Consider the following 20,410-nt stretch of genomic DNA (forward strand, 5'->3'; position numbering starts at 1 on the left):
CATCATTGTCTAATAGTGTATTATTTGTTTACATTCCTAATTACTTCCTACTAGACTATAAATTCCTTAAAGACAGATACCACATCTTAATCATCTCTATTTCTCCACTCTCTAGTACAATATCTGACATACAATAAATGCTCAACAAGTATTCCTTAAATAAACTAGAAGTATAACCTCAGTTGAAATACATAAATCTCAACTCCCATTCTAAAATACCTATGTGTGCATACTTACATATATAAAAGGGATAGGTGCTATTTTCATTTTCTCTTTATAGTGTTTGATTTGTTTGAGAACTAGAAACCTTGTATTGCATAACAGAGGGCTACACAGTATTCCAGGGAGTAGTAACATCACCTTGATCTTAATCACAAAATAATGCCTCTCAGCTAAATATGGTAGATATTATGAAACTGATGTCATAGGGCTTTAATTCTCAAACTGAGGTGATCTTGTAGAAAACAGAGAAATGTCTTAAATAATTCTGAAACCCATTCTATATTTATAAGTTCTAAAGAGATTTTTAAAAGATCACTATTAAGCAACATTCATCACCACTAATTGTTTGCCATGTGCCAAAAAGTTGTGCTACGCATTTTGCTATATCTCATGTAACCCCAATAATGATATGAGGTAGGTATTATGACCCTATTTTACTAAGAAATATTTTTTAACTATTAGGAAAAAACCTTAGCTTTAGAGATGATCTGAACCAATGTTCTCATTTTACATATTAAACAAACAAAAAAAAGTATAAAGAAGTTAGTGTTATGCAGGCTTATATCTGGTATGTAAGAACAAAAGGACATAGAGGAAAATATACCAACAAAGGCAAACTTAGGAAAAGGTCTAACCTGTCTAAGAAATGGTCAGAATTAATATTATTAGATAACTGACACAAACTAGGCCAGAGAAGGTGATTTTGACTAAGCTGTGGAAGTTAAACAATTGATATTTTTTCCTGAAACGATTAGGGAAACTAACAGGTGATAATAAAGGTGATTATTTTTATAGCAGCAGCTACTATTCATTAAATCCTTGAGAATTAATGCAGGTTTTATGTCCAAACCTTCACAGGATTTTCAAATGCATTCCTATGGTCCCAAAGCCAGTGCTACTCTTAACTTCTATGTTATAACATCTCCTGCAAAAGACCCTGGCAGGAGAATGACATGATTATACCTTCTCATAATAAAATAGATTATATATCTTTAGGAAAAAGAGCTATTATATATTAAATAACACACACTGTTTGAAACTTATGATGTAAGTGAAGACCTGTGAGCTACAGAAACCACTATTCACTGGGAGGCCCTGAAGGCAATCTCACAACTCACAACTAGTTAACCAAAATGGAACTCATCTACCATCTTCTCAATACCATTTTCTTTTTGGTTCAGCATCTCTCAATTATCCACAGTATTAAAGAAAACAGAACTCCAGAATTAATTGTCTAGCTGTACTACCACCATTATTTCTACTTTTCATTTTTACCCCAGGTACAAGTGTTAAGTAGCAAAAGTGGCCAACCTGAACTGTACTTATCCTTTCTACTGGCATAACAAAGAATATGAGTTTGGAATCAAGACAGACTGGTTTCTCCATTTACCACCTACACAACTTAAATCAAGTTACTATTATCATTTCCATTTACCTTCAAAACAAACATTCCTACTGGAAGCAAGATGTTTTATTGTGAAACATCCACATTAAAAGGTTGTGAGGAAGTGATTAAAGGTGTTTATTCTCACAGGATGCTTCAGTGAAATGAAAGTTTCCTAGTCTGACATTTTAAGACATGGAGGCTTCCCACGTGAAGCCAAGAGATATCTGGTACTATATTCAATATATCCTTAATGAAGGAGGGTCCACAAGGCCTTCAATAATGAAAGAGTCAACAAGAAAGGGGAGAACTGTTAAGATCTACCCACATATAAAAGCAGAGGACAAAATCCAAAGTAGCTTCCACTTAACATCTAAGAAGAGTTACATATAATAAGTAAAAGACGTTAGACACAAAGAATATATACCTCATTATTCAATTTGTATGAAGTCTAGTAACAGGGGAAACTAAATTATAGTGATGGAAGTCAGCAAAGTGGTTACTTTCAAGTGGAGAGAGGAAGGATGCTATTGGGGAAGAGGCGCAAGGAGCCTTGTGGGATAATAAAAATCTTCTATATCTATACGTGACCTAGGTAGTGGTTTCATGAGCACACACATGTAAAAATTCATTTGGCTGAGCACTTATGATCTAGGCATTTTACATACAACAACATATCAATCATAGGGGATGGGGTCAATTCAGAACAAGGACCGTAAAACTCCTAAGATTTTATAACCATATAACTTTGTATAGTTTTACATTTTTGTTGCCATTGACCTATTTCTCTATGGTGACAAGCAGTAAATTTGTTATAAACATAAGTTCAGTGTTTCTTTGCAAGTAGGTAGGAAGGTAGAAGCTGGGCAGTCTACATGGCCTTCTGTAGCTAGGTCTTAGGGGGCTAGAAACAGAAAGAACCCAGGGAGTGTTGGCAGACAAGTGGTGGTAGACACAATGATAGAAGAACATGGAGAGATAGTTGGGCTTGATAGGAAATAAGAATCCCAGAGGGTCTCAACAGTTAATAATTTATCTACATACTATAATATAATCCCTGATGTCCTGTAGGTACTCACTGAGCTTTATAAACTTGGTTAAAAATACACTCTTTTCCAACAGAATTTTTAGAAATGATTTCCTCGCAAATCAATCTGATTATAAAATCTAACTTTAAGCTTGAGAAACATAAACTTTACCATAACCATCATCCGCTCTGGACAATACCAAGGAAAAGACCTATGTATTATATGAAGTTGTACACACTCCATTTTATGGCTTTCATTAGCTGTTAGAACCATGCGCTGTGCTTCTCTGACACATTTATGGAAGATGTTTGTTAGAGTCACAAAGAAGGGGGTATGTGAAACCAATGAACAAACAAACCTAGATTAACCAATCTTTAACAATGTCACCACTCAACAAAAGAAAAAAAAAGGATGTAATGGTCTAAGACAAGGTATAATGAGCAAGGCCCCATAACAAACCCTCTAAGTGGACGATTCCATTCTTACCTTTATCACGATCATAGAGCAAATCTTCTGTTGAGCAAGGGCTACCATCCTGGGATTCCGGGGGACAAAAAGGGGAGACACAAGGTGAATGACTGCTGCAGCTACTGCTGCGCTCCTGGACAGAAGGAGTCTGAGTGTCAATGCTGCGAGTACTACTGCTCCGGTAATGAGCAGGGAGTGGAGCTCTTCGACCATCTGGTATGTCCAACGGCTGTAAGAGGAATACCATTAAACATCCAAATGCTGGTGCATACATTCATCTACATAGAAAGCGCATAGTATCTCCTTTGATTTCCTATTCCACCACTACTGACCCAATTTATTCTTCAAAGGCTAAAGACCAAGCTTGTATCTTAAGCTAATTTCTATATATGTTACCTTTATTGAACTAAACATTTCTTTTCAAACAAACTGTTGGCCTTAAAAATTCCATAGCTCACTGTATGTACCTGTAGGTCAGCACATTCCACAAAACTCTTCAAGGACAGCAGGAGTCCTGTGCCTGGTACTACTCCTGGCACATGGCAGATATTCAGTAAACATTTGCTGAATGAATTAACAAAGCTAAAAAAAAAATCACTTTGACTTGCTTGTAAGAAAAAGTGAAATCTCATATTCACAGGTACAGATTTTTCTGTTTGTTCTTCCTTCCTATTTTAATTTTTTAGAGGCCATGAACAGAACCATAGTTTCTGTTTCCTTTGCAAATGATCCAAAATTTCTAATAAAGAGGTTTATTCTATTAGTAATCAATAGAGGTTATTAATGTAACTCAGAAGAATTTTAATATTAGAAGAATTTGGGTATCAAATTCTACTAATTTGGTATCCAACTAAGTAGGACTACTCGTAATTTTCCTTAGTTTGAATACCTTGTTCTCAGTAGCAGAAAGAGAAAAAAGGAAACCATCATCATAGAGCCATATATTTTGGACCTGAGGGTACCTCAGAGCTCACTGGTCCATTGTTTTGTTTTCACAAATGAGGAACCTATAGTTCAGTGACACAGCTAATTAAGTGGCATCAGAGATGCTGCTGCAGTGGACTCTTTCTACCTAACTACTCTGCTTCTGTAAAAATACATCTTACGCCATATTCTTCATTTGTGTGCTAACAAAGTGAGGTTAACAAGTAAAATTCTCTATATTAAGTTACTATATAATTGAAAATATTTGCTGTTATTAAACACACAGGATTGCAATGCTAGGGAAAAGAACCAATATGCTGTTAATTTATTTATAACTTATTTTCACTATTTATTGTGTCTACTGCTCTTACTCTGATCATTGTCATTTCAGAGATTTTAGAAACACTGTCGAGAGGGGAAATGAAGGAAGGTAAAATCAGGTGAGATTCAAAATGTATCAATATTTTCTATACCAAACAAGTGAAGGCTGAAATCCGAAACTTTGCAAATGAGAACTTCATTTAGAGTTCTGCCCCTGCTGCCCCTGGACTGGAGAAGAAACAAAGAGGCTGAGGGCTTTACTTGCACTACTAGCATGACATACTCACCATACAGAGAGGAGCCCATCTCCTCCCTGTGAGCCCTCGGCACCCCACCTTTCATCTGGTGGGGCTCCTGGCTCAGGCCAGCAGCACAGCTGCCCCACCCCCTGCCTGAACATCCTGGTAGCAGCGGATCTGTGTTTCTGAAGTGGAGGTCCCAGACGCAACCAGAAGACCCTTTGCCATTACCACTGCAGTGGTACTCCCCTTGCTACCCTCAGACTAGGAAAGGAGCAAAGACCCTGAGTGCTTTAACCACACCTCCAGCAAGCTGCCACTGCCCTAAGAAGAGGTCAGTCTGTCTCCCCCAGGATCCCCCCAGCTTGAGCCCACAATGCAGTTGTCCTACTCCAAGCCAATCACACTGACTGGCAGCAGTTCTGCATTTCTCTGGGGTGGACCCCAGAGACGAGTGAAAGGCCCTCTGCCATAGCCACTGCCAAGTTCCCTTCCCGTGCTGCCTCCAAGCTCGGAGAGAACATAAAGCCTTAGCTCACCCCAGGGCTGAAGCCTGGGAGTGCCAAGCCAAGATCTGCAGCCAGCACTTGAGTGGGAGAGGAGCCCACACTTTCAGAGCACTGAGAGGGAGCACAGTTGCAATCATGAGGAAATACAGAAGAGCCACGTGGCTGAGCAAGAGCTTACCTACTGGCCATTACGCTTAAGGGCCATCAAACTTCAATCACAGTGCAAACTTCAATACAAAAAATACTTTGCTAATAAACCCTCCTGTGAAACTAAAGACAATAACTCAGCTACAAATAAAAACCTTGTACAATGCCTCAGACTCTAAAAACATCCAGAAAAGTCAACCAACTGTACAAATTATGCCACGGTTGAAGGAACACCAGCCCACACAGGTGAGAAAGAACCAGTGCAAGAACTCTGGCAACTCAGAAAGCCACAGTGTCTTCTTTCCTCCCAATGACCACATTAGTTCCCCAACAAAGGTTCTTAAACAGGTTGGAATGGCTGAAATGACAGAAAGATAGAATTCAGAATATAGAAATGAAGGTCATCAAGATTCAGAAGAAAGCCAAAACACAATCCAAGGAATCTAATGATTACCATAAAATAATACAGGAGCTGTTTGATGAAATGGCCATTATAAGAAGGAACCAAACTGATCAGAGAGTTGAAAAACACACTACAAGACTTTCATAATGCAATCCCAAATATTAATAGCAGAATAGACCAAGCTGAGGAAAGAATCTCAGAGCTTAAAGACTGATTCTCTGAACTAAGTCAGATGAAATTTTTTTTCCTTTTTTTTTTTTTTGAGATGGAGTTTTGCTCTTGTTGCCAGGCTGGAGTGCAATGGCACAATTTTGGCTCTCTGCAACCTCCATCTCCTGGGTTCAAGAGATTCTCCTCCCTCAGCCTCCTGAGTAGCTGGGATTATAGGTGCCCACCACCATGCCCGGCTAATGTTTTGTAATTTTGGCACAGATGGGGTTTCACCACATTGGTCAGCCTGGTCTTGAACTTCTGACCTCAGGAGATCCACCTGCCTTGGCATCCCAAAGTGCTGGGATCACAGGCATAAGCTACCATGCCTGGCCAAAAAAATTTTTTTTAATGAATAACAGAGAATGAACAAAGCCTCTGAGAAATATTGTACTATGTAAAGAGACTAAATCCACGATGCACTGGCATCCCTAAAAGCGATGAGGAGAAAGCAAGCAACTTAGAAACCATATTTCAGGATATTGTCCATAAAAACGTCCCCAACCTCACTAAAGAGGCCAACATTCAAATTCAGGAAATGCAAAGAACCCCTGCAAATACTACATAAGAAGACCATTCCCAAGACACATAATCATCAGATTCTCCAAGGTTGGAATGAAAGAAAAAATGTTAAAGGCAGCTAGAGAGAATAGGCAGGTCACCTACAAAGGGAACCCCATGAGGCCAACAGCAGACCTTTCAGCCAAAATCTTGCATGCCAAAAAGATTGGGAGCCTATATTCAGCATTATTAAAGAAAAAATTTCCAAGCGAGAAGTGCATATGCAGTCAAACTAAGCACATAAGCAAAGGACAAATAAGATCCTTTTCAGACAAGCAAATGGTAAGAGAATTCATTACTACCAGACCTGCTTTAAAAGAGATCCTGAAAGGAGTGCTAAATCTGGAAAAGAAAGAACATTATCAGCCACTACAAAAACACAATTAAGTACACAGAACAGTGACACTATAAAGCAACTACACAATTAAGTCTGCATAATAACCAGCTCACAACACAATGAAGGATCAAATCTGTACATATCAATATTAACCTTGAATGTAAATGGATTGAATGTCCCAATTAAAAGGCACAAACTGGCAAGCTGCATAAAGAAGCAAGACTAAAAGGTAGGCGTCTTCAAGAGACCAGGCTCACATGCAAAGACACCCATGGGGTCAAAATAAACGGATGGAGAAAAATCTACCAACCAAATGGAAAACTGAAAAAAGCAAGGTTGCTATTCTAACTTCAGACAAAACAGAATTTATACCAACAAATATCAAAAAAGACAAAGAAGGGCAGTATATAATGGTAAAGGGTTCAATTCAACAGGAAGACCTAACTATCCTAAATATACAGGCACCCAACACAGGAGCATCCAGATTCATAAACCAAGTTCTTACAGACCTACAAAGAGACTTAGATGTCCACAAAATAATAGTGGGAAACTTCAACACCCCACTGCCAGTATTAGCCAGATTGCTGAGGTAGAAAATTAAGAGATATTTAGGACCTGAACTCAACACTTGACCAAATGAATTGAATAGACATCTACAGAACTCTTCAACCCAAAACAATAGAATATACATTCTTCTCATTACCACATGGCACATAGTATAAAAACAACCACACCAATGGACATAAAACAATCCTCCACAAATTAAAAAAAACTGAAATCATGCCAACCACACTTCTGGACCACAGTACAATAAAAACTGAAATCAATACTAAGAAAATTGCTGAAAACCATATAATCACATGGAAATTAAACAATCTGCTTCTGAATGGCATTTGGGTAAACCATGAAATTAAGGCAGAAATCAAGAAAGTCTTTGAAACTATGGGAACAAAGATACAACATACTAGATTCTATGGGACACAGCTAAAGCAGTGTTAAGAGGGAAATTTACAGCTCTCAAAGTCCACATAAAAAAAAAATCAGATCTCAGATAACAACTTAACATCACATCTAGAGGAACTAGAGAAACAAAAGCAAACCAACTCCAAAGCTAGCAGAACACAAGAAATAACAAAAATCAGAGCTGACCTGAAAGAAACTGAGATGCAAAAAATCATAAAAAAGATTAACGAATCCCTGCGTTAATTCTTTGAAAGAATAAGTGAGAGAGACTGCTAGCTAGACTAATAAAGAAAAAAAGATCCAAATAAACAAAATCAGAAATGACAAAGGGGACAGTACCATTGACTCCACAGAAATATAAAAAACCCTCAGAGACTACCATGAACACCTCTATGCATACAAGCTGGAAAACACAGAAAAAACAGGTAAATTCCTGGAAACATACAAACTCCCAAGACTGAACCAGGAAGAGAGAATCCCTGAACAGAACAATAATGAGTTCTGAAATTGAGTCAGTAATAAAAAGCCTACCAACCAGAAAGAGCTCTGAACCACATGGATCCACAGCCAAATTCTACCAGATGTATAAAGAAGAGCTAGTACCATTCCTACTGAAACTATTCAAAAAACTTGAGGGGGAGGGACTTCTCCTTAACTAATTCTATAAGGACAACATCATCCTGATACCAAATTTGGCAGAGACACAACAATGACAACAAAAACTTCAGGTGAATATCCTTGATAAAAACAGATGAAAAAATCCTCAACAAAATACTAGTAAACCAAATCCAGCAGCAGATCAAAAAGTGAATCCACCACGACCAAGCAGACTTTACCCCTGGGATGCAATGTTGGTTCAACATATGCATATCAATAAATGTGATTCATCAAATAGAACTAAAAACGGAAACCACATAATTATCTTAATAGATGCAGAAATGGCTTTCAATAAAATCCAACATCCCTTCATGTTAAAAACCTCCTACAAACTAGGCACTGAAGGAACATACTTCAAGATAATAAGAACCATCTAAGAAAAACCCACAGCCAATGTCACACCGAATGGGCAAAAGCTGGAAGCATTCCCTTGAAAACTGTAATGAAACAAGAATGCCCTCTCTCACCACTCCTGTTCAACATAGTACTGGAAGTCCTGGCCGGAGGAATCAGGCAAGAGAAAGAAATAAAAGACAGCCAAACAGGAAGAGTAAAGGCACACGATCCCTGGTTGCAGACAATATGATTCTATACTTAGAAAATCCCATAATCTCTGCCCAAAAGCTCCTTGATCCAATAAACAACTTCAGCAAAGTATTTATTAAGAAACAAAACATACAAAAATCAGTAGCATTTCTACATACTAACAATATCAAAGCTGAGAGCCAAATGAAGAACACAATCTCATTCACAATAGCCATAAAAAGAATAAACTACCTAGGAATACAGCTATCTAGGGAAGGGAAAAATCTCTAGAATGAGAATTACAAACCACTGCTCAATGAAATTAGAAATGACAATATCAGATGGAAAAACATTCCATGCTCATGAATAGGAAGTATAAATATTGTTAAAATGGCCATATTAGCGCGGTGGCTCATGCTCGTAATCCTAGCATTTTGGGGGGCTGATGTGGGCAGATCACGCAGTCAGGAGATCGAGGCCATCCTGGTCAACACAATGAAACCCCGTCTCTACTAAAATATAAAATAATAATAATAATTATCTGGGCATGGTGGCACACGCTTGCAGTCCCAGCTGCTCAGGAGGCTGAGGCAGGGGAATTGTTGGAACCTGGGAGGTGGAGGTTGCAGTGAGCCAAGATCATGCCACTGCACTTCAGCCTGGAGACCGAGCAGCAAGACTGTCTCCAAAAAAAAAACAACAAAAAAAAACCCCAAAAAGCCATACTGTCCAAAGCAATTTCCAGATTCAATGCTGTTCCCATCAAATTTCCAATGATGTTCCTCACAGAATTAGAAAAATCTATTTTAAAATTCATATAGAACCAAAAAGGAGCTTGAATAGCCAAAGTAGTCCTAGGCAAGAAGAACACAGCTGCAGGCATCACATGACCTGACTTCATACTATACTACAAGGATATAGTAACCAAAACATGGTACTGGTACAAAAGCAGACATATAGACCAACGGAACAGAAGAGAGAGCCCAGAAATAATACTGCACACCTATAACCATCTGTTCTTTGACAAAGTTGAGAAAAATAAGCAAGGGGAAAGGACTCCCTATTCAATAAATGGTGCTGGGATAATTGGCTAGCCATATGCAGAAGACTGAAACTGGGTACCTTCCTTACACCATATACAAAAATCAACTCAAGATGGATCAAAGATTTAAATATAAAACCTGAAACCATAAAAACACTGGAAGATAACCTAGGAATTACCATTCTGGACACAGGACCTGGCAAAGATTTCTTAAGAAAGATGCCAAAAGCAACTGCAACAAAACCAAAAATTGACAAATGGGACCTAATTAAACTAAAGAGCTTCTGCACAACAAGAGTTTTCAACAACAGAGTACACAGGCAACCTACATAATGGGAGAAAATGTTTGCAAACTATGCATCTGACAAAGGTCTAATATCCAGAATCTAAGAAATGAAAACAAATGAACAGCAAAAAACAATCCCATTAAAAAGTGGGCAAATGGTCAGGTGTGATGGCTCATGCCTGTAATTATAATCCCAGCACTTTGGGAGGCCAAGGCAAGAGGATTCTTGAGCTCTGGAGTTAGGCAAGCCTGGACAAATTAGCAAGACCTTGCCTGTACTAAAAAAAAAAAAAAAAAAAAAAAAAAAAAAATCAGCTGGTTGTGATGGGACGTGCCTGTAGTCCTAGCTATTCAGGAGGCTGAGGTGGAAGTATCATTTGGGCCTGAGGGATTGAGGCCACAATAAGTCATGATTGTGCCACTATACTCCAGCCTGGGCAATGGAGCAAGACCCTGTCTCAAAAAAAAAAAGAAAAAGAAAAAAATGGTGGGCAAATCACATGGACAGACACTTTTCAAAAGGATATACACATGGCCAACAAGCATATGAAAAAATGCTCCACATGACTAATTATTACAAAATTGCAAGTCAAAACCATAATGAGATACCATCTCACATCAGTTAGAATGGCTATTATTAAAGAGTCAAAAAACAGGCTGGGTGCGGTGGCTCACGCCTGTAATCCCAGCACGTTGGGAGGCCAAGGCAGGCAGATTGCCTGAGCTCAGGAGTTCGAGACCATTCTGGGCAACATGGTGAAACCCTGTCTCCACTAAAAAAAAAAAAAAAAAATTAGTCGGGCGTGGCAGCATGCACCTGCAGTCCCAGCCATTTGGGAGGCTGAGGCAGGAGAATCGCTTGAACCCAGGAGGCAGAAGTTGCAGTGAGTCAAGACTGCGCCATTGCATGCCAACCTGGGCAACACAGCGAGACTCGGTCACCAAAAAAACCAAAACTAAACAAAAAAGCCAAAAAAACAGATGTTGGCAAGTTTGTGGAGAAAAGGGAACGCTTACACACCGCTGGTGGGAATGTAAATAAGTTTAGCCACTGTGGAAAGCACTGTGGTGATTTCTCAAAGAACTCAAAGCAGAATTACCATTCAACTTAGCAATCCCATTATTGAGTATATACCCAAAGAAATATAAATTGCTCTACCATAAAGACACAAGAATGCACATGTTCATCACAGCACTGTTTACAATAACAAACATACAGAATCAACCTAAATGCCCATCAGTGGTAGACTGGATAAAGAAAATGTGGTACATATATACTATGAAATGCTATGCAGCCATAAAAAGAATAAGATCATGTCCTTTGCAGCAACATGGATGGTGCTAAAGGCCATTATCCTAAGTAAACTAACACAGGAACAGAAAACCAAATACTATACATATTCTTACTTACAAATGTGAACTAAACATTGAGTACATATAGATACAAAGAAGGGAACAACAGATATCAGGGCCTACTTGAGGCTAGAGGATGGGAGTAGGGTGAGGATTGAAAAACTACCTCATCAGGTAGTATGCTTATTACCCGGGTGGTGAAATAATCTGTGCACCAAATTCCCATGACATACAATTTACCTATATTACAAACCTGCACATGTACGTTTGAACCTAAAAAGTTGAAAACTTCATTTGTCTACAGTATGCTGCTAAACAAAAACTATACCAACTTCATACAACAATAACTATTTTACTCTAAAGATAATTTTTAATTATTTACATACCAGTTCATTTTATAAACAAAAAAATGTGAACAAGATGTCTGGTTAACTATGTTGGAATACTGACATAGTTAACCAGACAATTTTCCTTTTTTGGCTACTGGCCAGTTCATGGTGATATTTTGATTAATTAAAACTTTGAGGTACACTTAATCATAAATCTAAAACTTTTAAAAATTATAAGTTTGTAGGTTATCCCAGAATAATTCTGATATGGCTACAATTGAAGTATGGCTTATTTAAAAGCAGAAGTACTTTACCAAGTTTTTTATTTTAGTACAGTTTTGCTTTTTAAGGATGTTTTTAAGGAATCAGCAAATATGTGAATTATCTCATCCTCTAAAAATTAGACCAAAAGTTTACATCCTGACATTACTGTTCTTAAACTTTACTTAATGTGTAAAGAAAACAGTTTAATGGGCTGGGCACAGTGGCTCATGCCTGTAATCCAAGGACTTTGGGAGGCCAAGGTGGGCGGATCATTTGAGGTGAGGAGTTCGAGACCAGCCTGGCTAACATGGTAAAACCCTGTCTCTACTAAAAATACAAAAATTAGCTGGGCATGGTGGTGTGCGCCTGTAATCCCAGCTATTCAGGAGGCTGAGGTGGGAGAATCACTTGAACCTGGGAGGCAGAGGTTGCAGTGAGCCGAGATTGTGCCACTGCACTCCAGTCTGGGCAACAGAATGAGACCCTGTCTCAAAAACAAAAAACAAAAAACAAGAGTTCAATGGTAAACAGGGATGCCATGATGTCCGAAGAATTCCTTGATGTTGTAATATATATAAAATTATAAACTTAACATGAAATTTTGAAGGAGAGTAAAACAGTATAACCTTTTGGGAGGGTAATTCTGGCAATATTCAAGATTTTAAATGTATAAATGCTACAACCTAGCAATTTCACTGCCAATTTTAAAATAGGGAAAAAGATCTAAAAAAAACATTTCTCCAATGAGAATATACAAATGACCACTAAAGGCCGGGTGCTGTGGCTCATGCCTGTAATCCTAGCACTTTGGGAGGCCGAGGCGGGTGGATGATGAGGTCAGGAGATCCAGACCATCCTGGCTAACATGGTGAAACCCCGTCTCTACTAAAAATACAAAAAAATTAGCTGGGCGTGGTGGCGGGCGCCTGTAGTCCCAGCTACTCGGGAAGCTGAGGCAGGAGAATGGTGGGAACCCGGGAGGCGGAGCTTGCGGTGGGCTGAGATCATGCCACTGCACTCCAGCCTGGGGGAAAGAGAGAGACTCCATCTCAAAACAAAACAAAACAAAACAAAAAAACCACTAGCACATGAAAAGATGCTTAACATCTTCAGCCACTAGGAAATGCAAATTAATACCACAATGATGTATCACTTCACATCCACTAATATTGCTATAATTAAAAAAGGACAGATAATCACAAGTGTTGGTGAGGATGCCGAGAAATTGGAATTCTTATACATTGGTAGGAATGGACAATAATGAAGACACTTTGGAAAAGAGTCTGGTAGTTCCTCAAAAGGTTAAACAGAGTCACCATATCAGCAATTCCAACCCTAGGTATATACCCAAGAGAAATGCAAACAGTATATTCACACAAAAACTTGTATACAAATGTTTATAGAAGCATTATTCACAATAGCCAAAAAGTAAAACAATCCAAATTTCCATTAACTGATAACTGAATAAATAAAATCCATATAACTGATTAATATTTGGCCATAAAAAGAAAGTCACCGATAACAGGCTAAACATGGGTGAACCTTAAAAACACTACACTAAGTTAAAAAAAAAATTCAGTTACAAAAGGCCACGTTGTATGATTCCATTGATATGAAGTGTCTAGAATCACCACCAAAAAATCCGTAAGCAGACTAGTGGCTGCCTAGGGCCAAGAGTATTACAGGGAAATGAGAGTCCACTGTGAAAGGATAAAATGTTTCTTTTTGGGATGATGAAAATGCTGTAAAATTGATTGTGGTGATGGTTGTATAACTCTGAATCTCTTAAAAACCACTGAATTGTACACTAAATGAGTAAACTGGATGGCATGTGAATTGTATCTTAATAAAGCCGTTACTAAAAAAGTACTTTTCAGACAGGTCGTTATATCAAAGAAAAAAAGGATTCAAATATCCCACGTAACCTTACCTTGGATACTTCTTCCTTCCCATTATTTTCTTTAATGAATACCTTTTCTAATTCAGGGCTTATTCCTTCTACATTGCAGGGCACACGTGAAACAGATGATTTTGGCACTGATATATTTGACAGTGGCATAGGAACTGACCTTGATCCAGTAGCCTATGAGATAAGATAAAGGTGGTATCAAATTATTTATGGTCAAAGCAATTAAGAACTAAGGAGTATGGTAAATATTAAAATTGAAACTCAATGAACAGAGTTATTTCTGACCTTCCAAATACAATAAAAATTCAGGTGCACATAGAGAAATTTAGGTTCTGTACTAAGAAAGTAAAATGAAAATTACATAGTCAAAATAATCATTTCAAATCCCTTTATGTAAGTATAAAGGCATAGCTGTATAATGTATATAATTGTTCAGTAGAATGGCAGAATCTTCTGCATTATTTACATTGTTTTCCTTTTTCTATTTCACGGGAACAGCATAGTTGAAGTCACGTAACTTAAATATATCATGTAAGTCCACTGCATAGCTCTGTATGAGTATGTTTAAAAGATGTTTGTTTTCTGTATAGTGACAATTACCTTCTAGTATCTTCCATTTCCATCTAAGAAAATCTGTTGGATTATTAAGTCATGTGGCAACAGTATTATGCTAAGCTCAACAACTCACTTAACAATTTAAAGGCTGTTTTCAAAAGTCCTTGGCAGGAGTTCTCGAAAATTAACTACCACTAATAGTTGTTAAGTAAAAAGTGTAAGACAAGACTTTTGATGCTTAAGGATTTATACAACAGGAAAGAATAAGAAAAATAAAGATTAATAAGGTAAAAATTAAAACAACAAATGACCTCTATCTTACACTGAATCAAGTTGACATACATGATCTGTGATAAGGTAGACTGCTAATCATGGGTTAGCACACTAATAATATTTCCCATACAATGGTGTATTCTTGCCAACTGTGAGTTGCTGCTCATCAATGTCTTTTGTCTCTTGTTGATGCATGAACTTTTTTCATATTGAAGTTTTCACTCTTTTTCATATATTACTATCAAGTATTTTTTCAAATACTGTTGACTCTTGAACAACATGGGTTTGACCTGTGCGGGCCGACTTACATACAGATTTTCTTCCACCTCTGCCACCCCGAGACAGCAAGACCAACCTCTCCTCTTTTTTCTCCTCCTCAGCCTACTCAACATGAAGACAATGGGGAGGAAGACCTTTATGATGATTCATTTCCACTTAATGAACACTGAACATATTTTTTCTTTCTTATGATTTTATTAATGATCATTTCTTTTCCCTAGCTTACTTTATTAAAGAATATAGTATATAATACATGAAACATACAAAATATGTTAAGTGACTATTTTATGTTATCAGTAAGGCTTCTGTGCAGCAGTAGGCTGTTAGTAGGTTAAGGTTTTGGGAACCCAAAAGTTACAAACAAATTTTCAACTGCATGAAGGTCGATGCCCCAATCCCCATTGTTGTTGAAGGGTTAACTGTATTTTATCAAATAGGTAATCAACTTTAATCAAATATTTTTCTTTCTGGATTTTTATAGTTTTTCATATTTAAATACTTAACCTATCATGATTTATTTTTGTGTATGGTGTAAAGTCTTAGTATTCTTTTCCCCACACAGTAATCCAACTGCCCTGACATTTCTTTATGGATTCTGTATTTGATTTCCTGGAGCTACTATCTGATAATCCCTAGACAGAGTGCCACTTAATTGCTATAATTTTATATTATATTTTCATATCTTGTAGGAAAAGTCCTTTCAAATTTTCTTTTCTATTAATGGGCACTGGTTTTTCATTGACCTTTGAAGACAACTTTTCAAGTAATAAAAACAATTCATTTAAAATTTGCACTGGAACTCAAAACAATTTCAGGTAAATTGCTATTTGAAAAATACTGAATCTTCCCATCTATTAATGTGTTAAGACTTCTATTTCATGTTCTCAAAGATGTATGGTTTACATATTTCTTGTAAGTTTGATTCCAGGTATTTTATATTTTTATCATATTTTCAAACATGTTATTACTAATACAAGAGAAAACTGAATTTGTGTTATGTTTATATTTTATCTAGTCATCTAGTTTCAGTTTTCCCCTTTTCATTATGGAAAATTCCAATCACAAACATAATTCAATAGAGAAACAAAATAAACCCCCTGGTACACATAATCCAACCTCAAAAATTATCAACATTTACCAATTTGTTTCACGTGAACAACCTTTTTGGTTTTTAGAATACTTTAAAGTACGTTCCAGACTTCATATTCCACCTACAAATATTTCAGTATGTATAGCAAAGGATAATAATTTTTAAGAATAATCACATGGCAAAAATTCAATGTAAAATTGAACAATTGTGTAAGTCTTCTTTGTTAAGTCAATGAGTCAACTGATCTACTGTAAGTGCATTGGTATCCTAGAGAAAAACTGCTTGAAACACAAACAATATGTTAATTCTATCAGATTAAGAAGAAAAAGGAAGGCATAAAAGAATTTTCACTTCACATGTCTCAGGCTTGCCAGTTTGTTTTACAGCTTTAATGAGTTATAATCGGCATACAATAAAATTCTCCCATTTTAAGTATGCAATTTGTTGAGCTTTGTTAGTCTAGTCACATTTAGAACCTTCTATCATCCAAAAAGTTTCCCTAGGGCCTCTCTGTGGTCAATCCACATCCCTAAAACTTTGTTTTGATAATGTTGCCTTTTTGAGAATTTAACATAACAAATCATACAGTATGTAGCCTTTTGCTCCTGATTTCTTTCACTTAGCATGATGTTTTTGAGAATCAGTCATGTTATTCCATATATCAGTAGTTCCTTCCATTCTACTGCCTAACAGTATTGCATGGATGCAGGGTTTATGAAGTGTTTATCCACTCATGACTTGATATTTGTCTATTTCCATTTTTTTTCTTTTTTTTTTTTTTTTTATTATACTTTAAGTTCTAGGGTACATGTGCACAACATGCAGGTTTGTTATATATGTATACATGTGCCATGTTGGTGTGCTGCACCCATTAACTCGTCATTTACATTAGGTATATTTCCTAATGCTATCCCTCCCCCCTTCCCCCTCCCCACAATAGGACCCGGTGTGTGATGATCCCCTTCCTGCGTCCAAGTGATCTCATTGTTCAGTTTCCACCTATGAGTGAGAACATGCGGTGTTTGGTTTTCTGTTCTTGCGATAGTTTGCTGAGAATGATGGTTTCCAGCTGCATCCATGTCCCTACAAAGGACACAAACTCATCCTTTTTTATAGCTGCATAGTATTCTGTGGTGTATATGTGCCACATTTTCTTAATCCAGTCTGTCACTGATGGACATCTGGGTTGATCCCAAGTCTTTGCTATTGTGCAACAGTGCCGCAATAAACATACACGTACATGTGTCTTTATAGCAGCATGACTTATAATCCTTTGGGTATATCCCCGGTAATGGGATGGCTGGGTCAAACGGTATTTCTAGTTCTAGATCCTTGAGGAATAGCCACAGTGTGTTCCACAATGGTTGAACTAGCTTACAGTCCCACCAACAGTGTAACAGTGTTCCTATTTCTCCACATCCTCTCCAGCACCTGTTGTTTCCTGATTTTTTAATGATTGCCATTCTAACTGGTGTGAGATGGTATCTCATTGTGGTTTTGATTTGCATTTCTCTGATGGCCAGTGATGATGAGCATTTTTTCATGTGTCTGTTGGCCGTATGAATGTCTTCTTTTGAGAAGTGTCTGTTCATATCCTTTGCCCAGTTTTTGATGGGGTTGTTTGCTTTTTTCTTGTAAATTTGATTGAGTTCTTTATAGGTTCTGGATATTAGCCCTTTGTCAGATGAATAGATTGCAAAAATTTTCTCCCAGATTTACTGTTCACTCTGATACAGCAGTTTCTTTTGCTGCACAGAAGCTGTTTAGTTTAATTAGATCCCATTTGTCAATTTGGCTTTTGTTGCTGTTGCTTTTGGTGTTTTAGACACGAAGTCCTTGCCCATGCCTACATCTTGAATGGTATTACCTAGGTTTTCTTCTAGGGTTTTTATGGTTTTAGTTCTAACATTTAAGTCTCTAATCCATCTTGAATTAATTTTCGTATAAGGAGTAAGGAAAGGATCCAGTTTCAGCTTTCTACTTATGGCTAGCCAATTTTCCCAGCACCATTTATTAAACAGGGAATCCTTTCCTCATTTCTTGTTTTTGTCAGGTTTGTCAAAGATCAGATGGCTGTAGATTGCTCTGTTCTGTTCCATTGGTCTATATCTCTGTTTTGGTACCAGTACCATGCTGTTTTGGTTACTGTAGCCTTGTAGTACAGTTTGAAGTCAGGTAGCATGATGCCTCCAGCTTTGTTCTTTTGGCTTAGGATTTTGGCAATGCGGGGTCTTTTTTGGTTCCATATGAACTTTAAAGCACTTTTTTCCAATTCTGTGAAGAAAGTCATTGGTAGCTTAATGGGGATGGCACTGATTCTATACATTACCTTGGGCAGTATGGCCATTTTCACAATATTGATTTTTCCTATCCATGAGCATGGTATGTTCTTCCATTTGTTTGTGTCCTCTTTTATTTCACTGAGCAGTGGTTTGTAGTTCTCCTTGAAGAGGTCCTTTACATCTCTTGTAAGTTGGATTCCTAGGTATTTTATTCTCTTTGAAGCTATTGTGAATGGGAGTTCATTCATGATTTGGCTCTCTGTTTGTCTGTTACTGGTGTATCAGAATGCTTGTGATTTTTGCACATTGATTTTGTATCCTGAGACTTTGCTAAAGTTGCTTACCAGCTTAAGGAGATTTTGGGCTGAGACAATGGGGTTTTCTAAATATACAATCATGTCATCTGCAAACAGGGACAATTTGACTTCTTCTTTTCCTAACTGAATACCCTTGATTTCTTTCTCTTGCCTGATTGCCCTAGCCAGAACTTCCAATGCTATGTTGAACAGGAGTGGTGAGAGAGCCATTTTTTTTAGTATTATGAATAATGCCTCTGAGAAGATTCATGTACAAGTCTTTGTGTGGACATATGCTTTTATTTCTCATGGATTGATACCAAAGGGTGAAAATTCTAGGTTGAATGGTCAGCATAGGTTTAACTTCTTAAGAAAATGACAAAATGTTTGCCAAAGTAGCTGTACCTTTTTGTGTTCCCACCAGCAATGTATGGCTGTTCTGGTTGTTCCACATCCTCATCAACACTTGGTATTGTCAGTATTTTTCATTTTAGCTATCCTATCATTTGTTTTAATAGTCTAGTTAATTCACTTTGATTTTCTAAATATATAATATCCTATGTTAGTAGTAATAATTCTTTTTCTTACTGCCCTGTTCTAGAACCTCTAAACCACTAGAAAATAATATCAATAATTACAGACATCCTTGACTTGATTTTTTAACAATTACGCTACTAATATTTTATTGTTAGGATCTTACTATATTTGCAGTTAGTCACATTAGGAAATATCCTATTTTTAGTAAGAGAGTTTTTTTTAAAATCACATGATACTGAGTTTTTATCAAGTGTAATTCAGCATCTAAAAAATCAAATGTTTTTTCTACTTTGGTTTCCTGATGCAATGAACTAATACATTTACTAATGTTGAATCATCCTTATCTTTGTGAAACAAACTCTAATCGGAGTTTGTTTTGATATACGGCGTGGGTTTCTTCTGTTACATGACTATTTGGTTCCATGGGATATGTTAGTAATTATTTCTAGGGGAAAATAAAAACGTTAATCCTCAATTTCTTCATATGTAAAATAGGGATAAAATACATAGAGATACAGAGAAAGATGGGTAAAGGAACTGTTAGGAAGATTGAATGAGATAATGCCCATAGCTGCTCAATAAGTGAAGGAAGTAAAGGTTTCAATCCAGGTCAGTATCATCCTTGAGACCACTATCCTCTGTTTTATCTGTTATTAAGAGAAGGCTATCCATTGAGATGGACTCTCGCTCTGTCAGCCAGGCTGGAATGCAGTTGCATGATCTCGGCTCACTGCAACCTCCACCTCTTGGGTTCAAGTGAGTCTCCTGCCTCAGCCTCCTGAGTGGCTGGGATTACAGGAACCCACCACCAGTCTGGCTAATTTTTTTGTATTTTTAGTAGATATGGTGTTTCATTATGTTGGCCAGGCTGGTTTCAAACTCCTGAGCTCAAGTGATCCGCCTGCCTCGGCCTCCTAATGTGCTAGGATTATAGGCGTGAGCCACCATGCCCGGCTGCTTTTTTTTTTTTTTTTTTTTTTGAGACAGAGTCTCACTGCTGCCCAGGCTGGAGTACAG

The 20,410-nt window shown here is 37.4% G+C and overlaps 1 protein-coding gene across 7 annotated transcripts in view; it reads right to left on the reverse strand.

The window, feature by feature from the left end:
- Nucleotides 1-20,410, reverse strand: part of GLCCI1 (glucocorticoid induced 1) — a 128,833-nt gene that overhangs the window by 12,178 nt on the left and 96,245 nt on the right. For 5 of the 7 annotated variants that reach the window (XM_015134020.3, XM_015134019.3, XM_015134018.3 and 2 more), the window contains 2 exons: nucleotides 14,103-14,255; nucleotides 3,121-3,331 (listed from right to left, as the gene is read on the reverse strand). In XM_015134020.3, the coding sequence (XP_014989506.1) occupies nucleotides 3,121-3,331; nucleotides 14,103-14,255 (364 nt within the window). The remainder of the gene's footprint in view (nucleotides 1-3,120; nucleotides 3,332-14,102; nucleotides 14,256-20,410) is intronic. The other 2 variants (XM_077997017.1, XM_077997016.1) reach the window with 1 other exon arrangement.

The sequence above is a fragment of the Macaca mulatta genome, chromosome 3 (assembly GCF_049350105.2).
Source record: "Macaca mulatta isolate MMU2019108-1 chromosome 3, T2T-MMU8v2.0, whole genome shotgun sequence".
NCBI lineage: Eukaryota > Metazoa > Chordata > Mammalia > Primates > Cercopithecidae > Macaca > Macaca mulatta.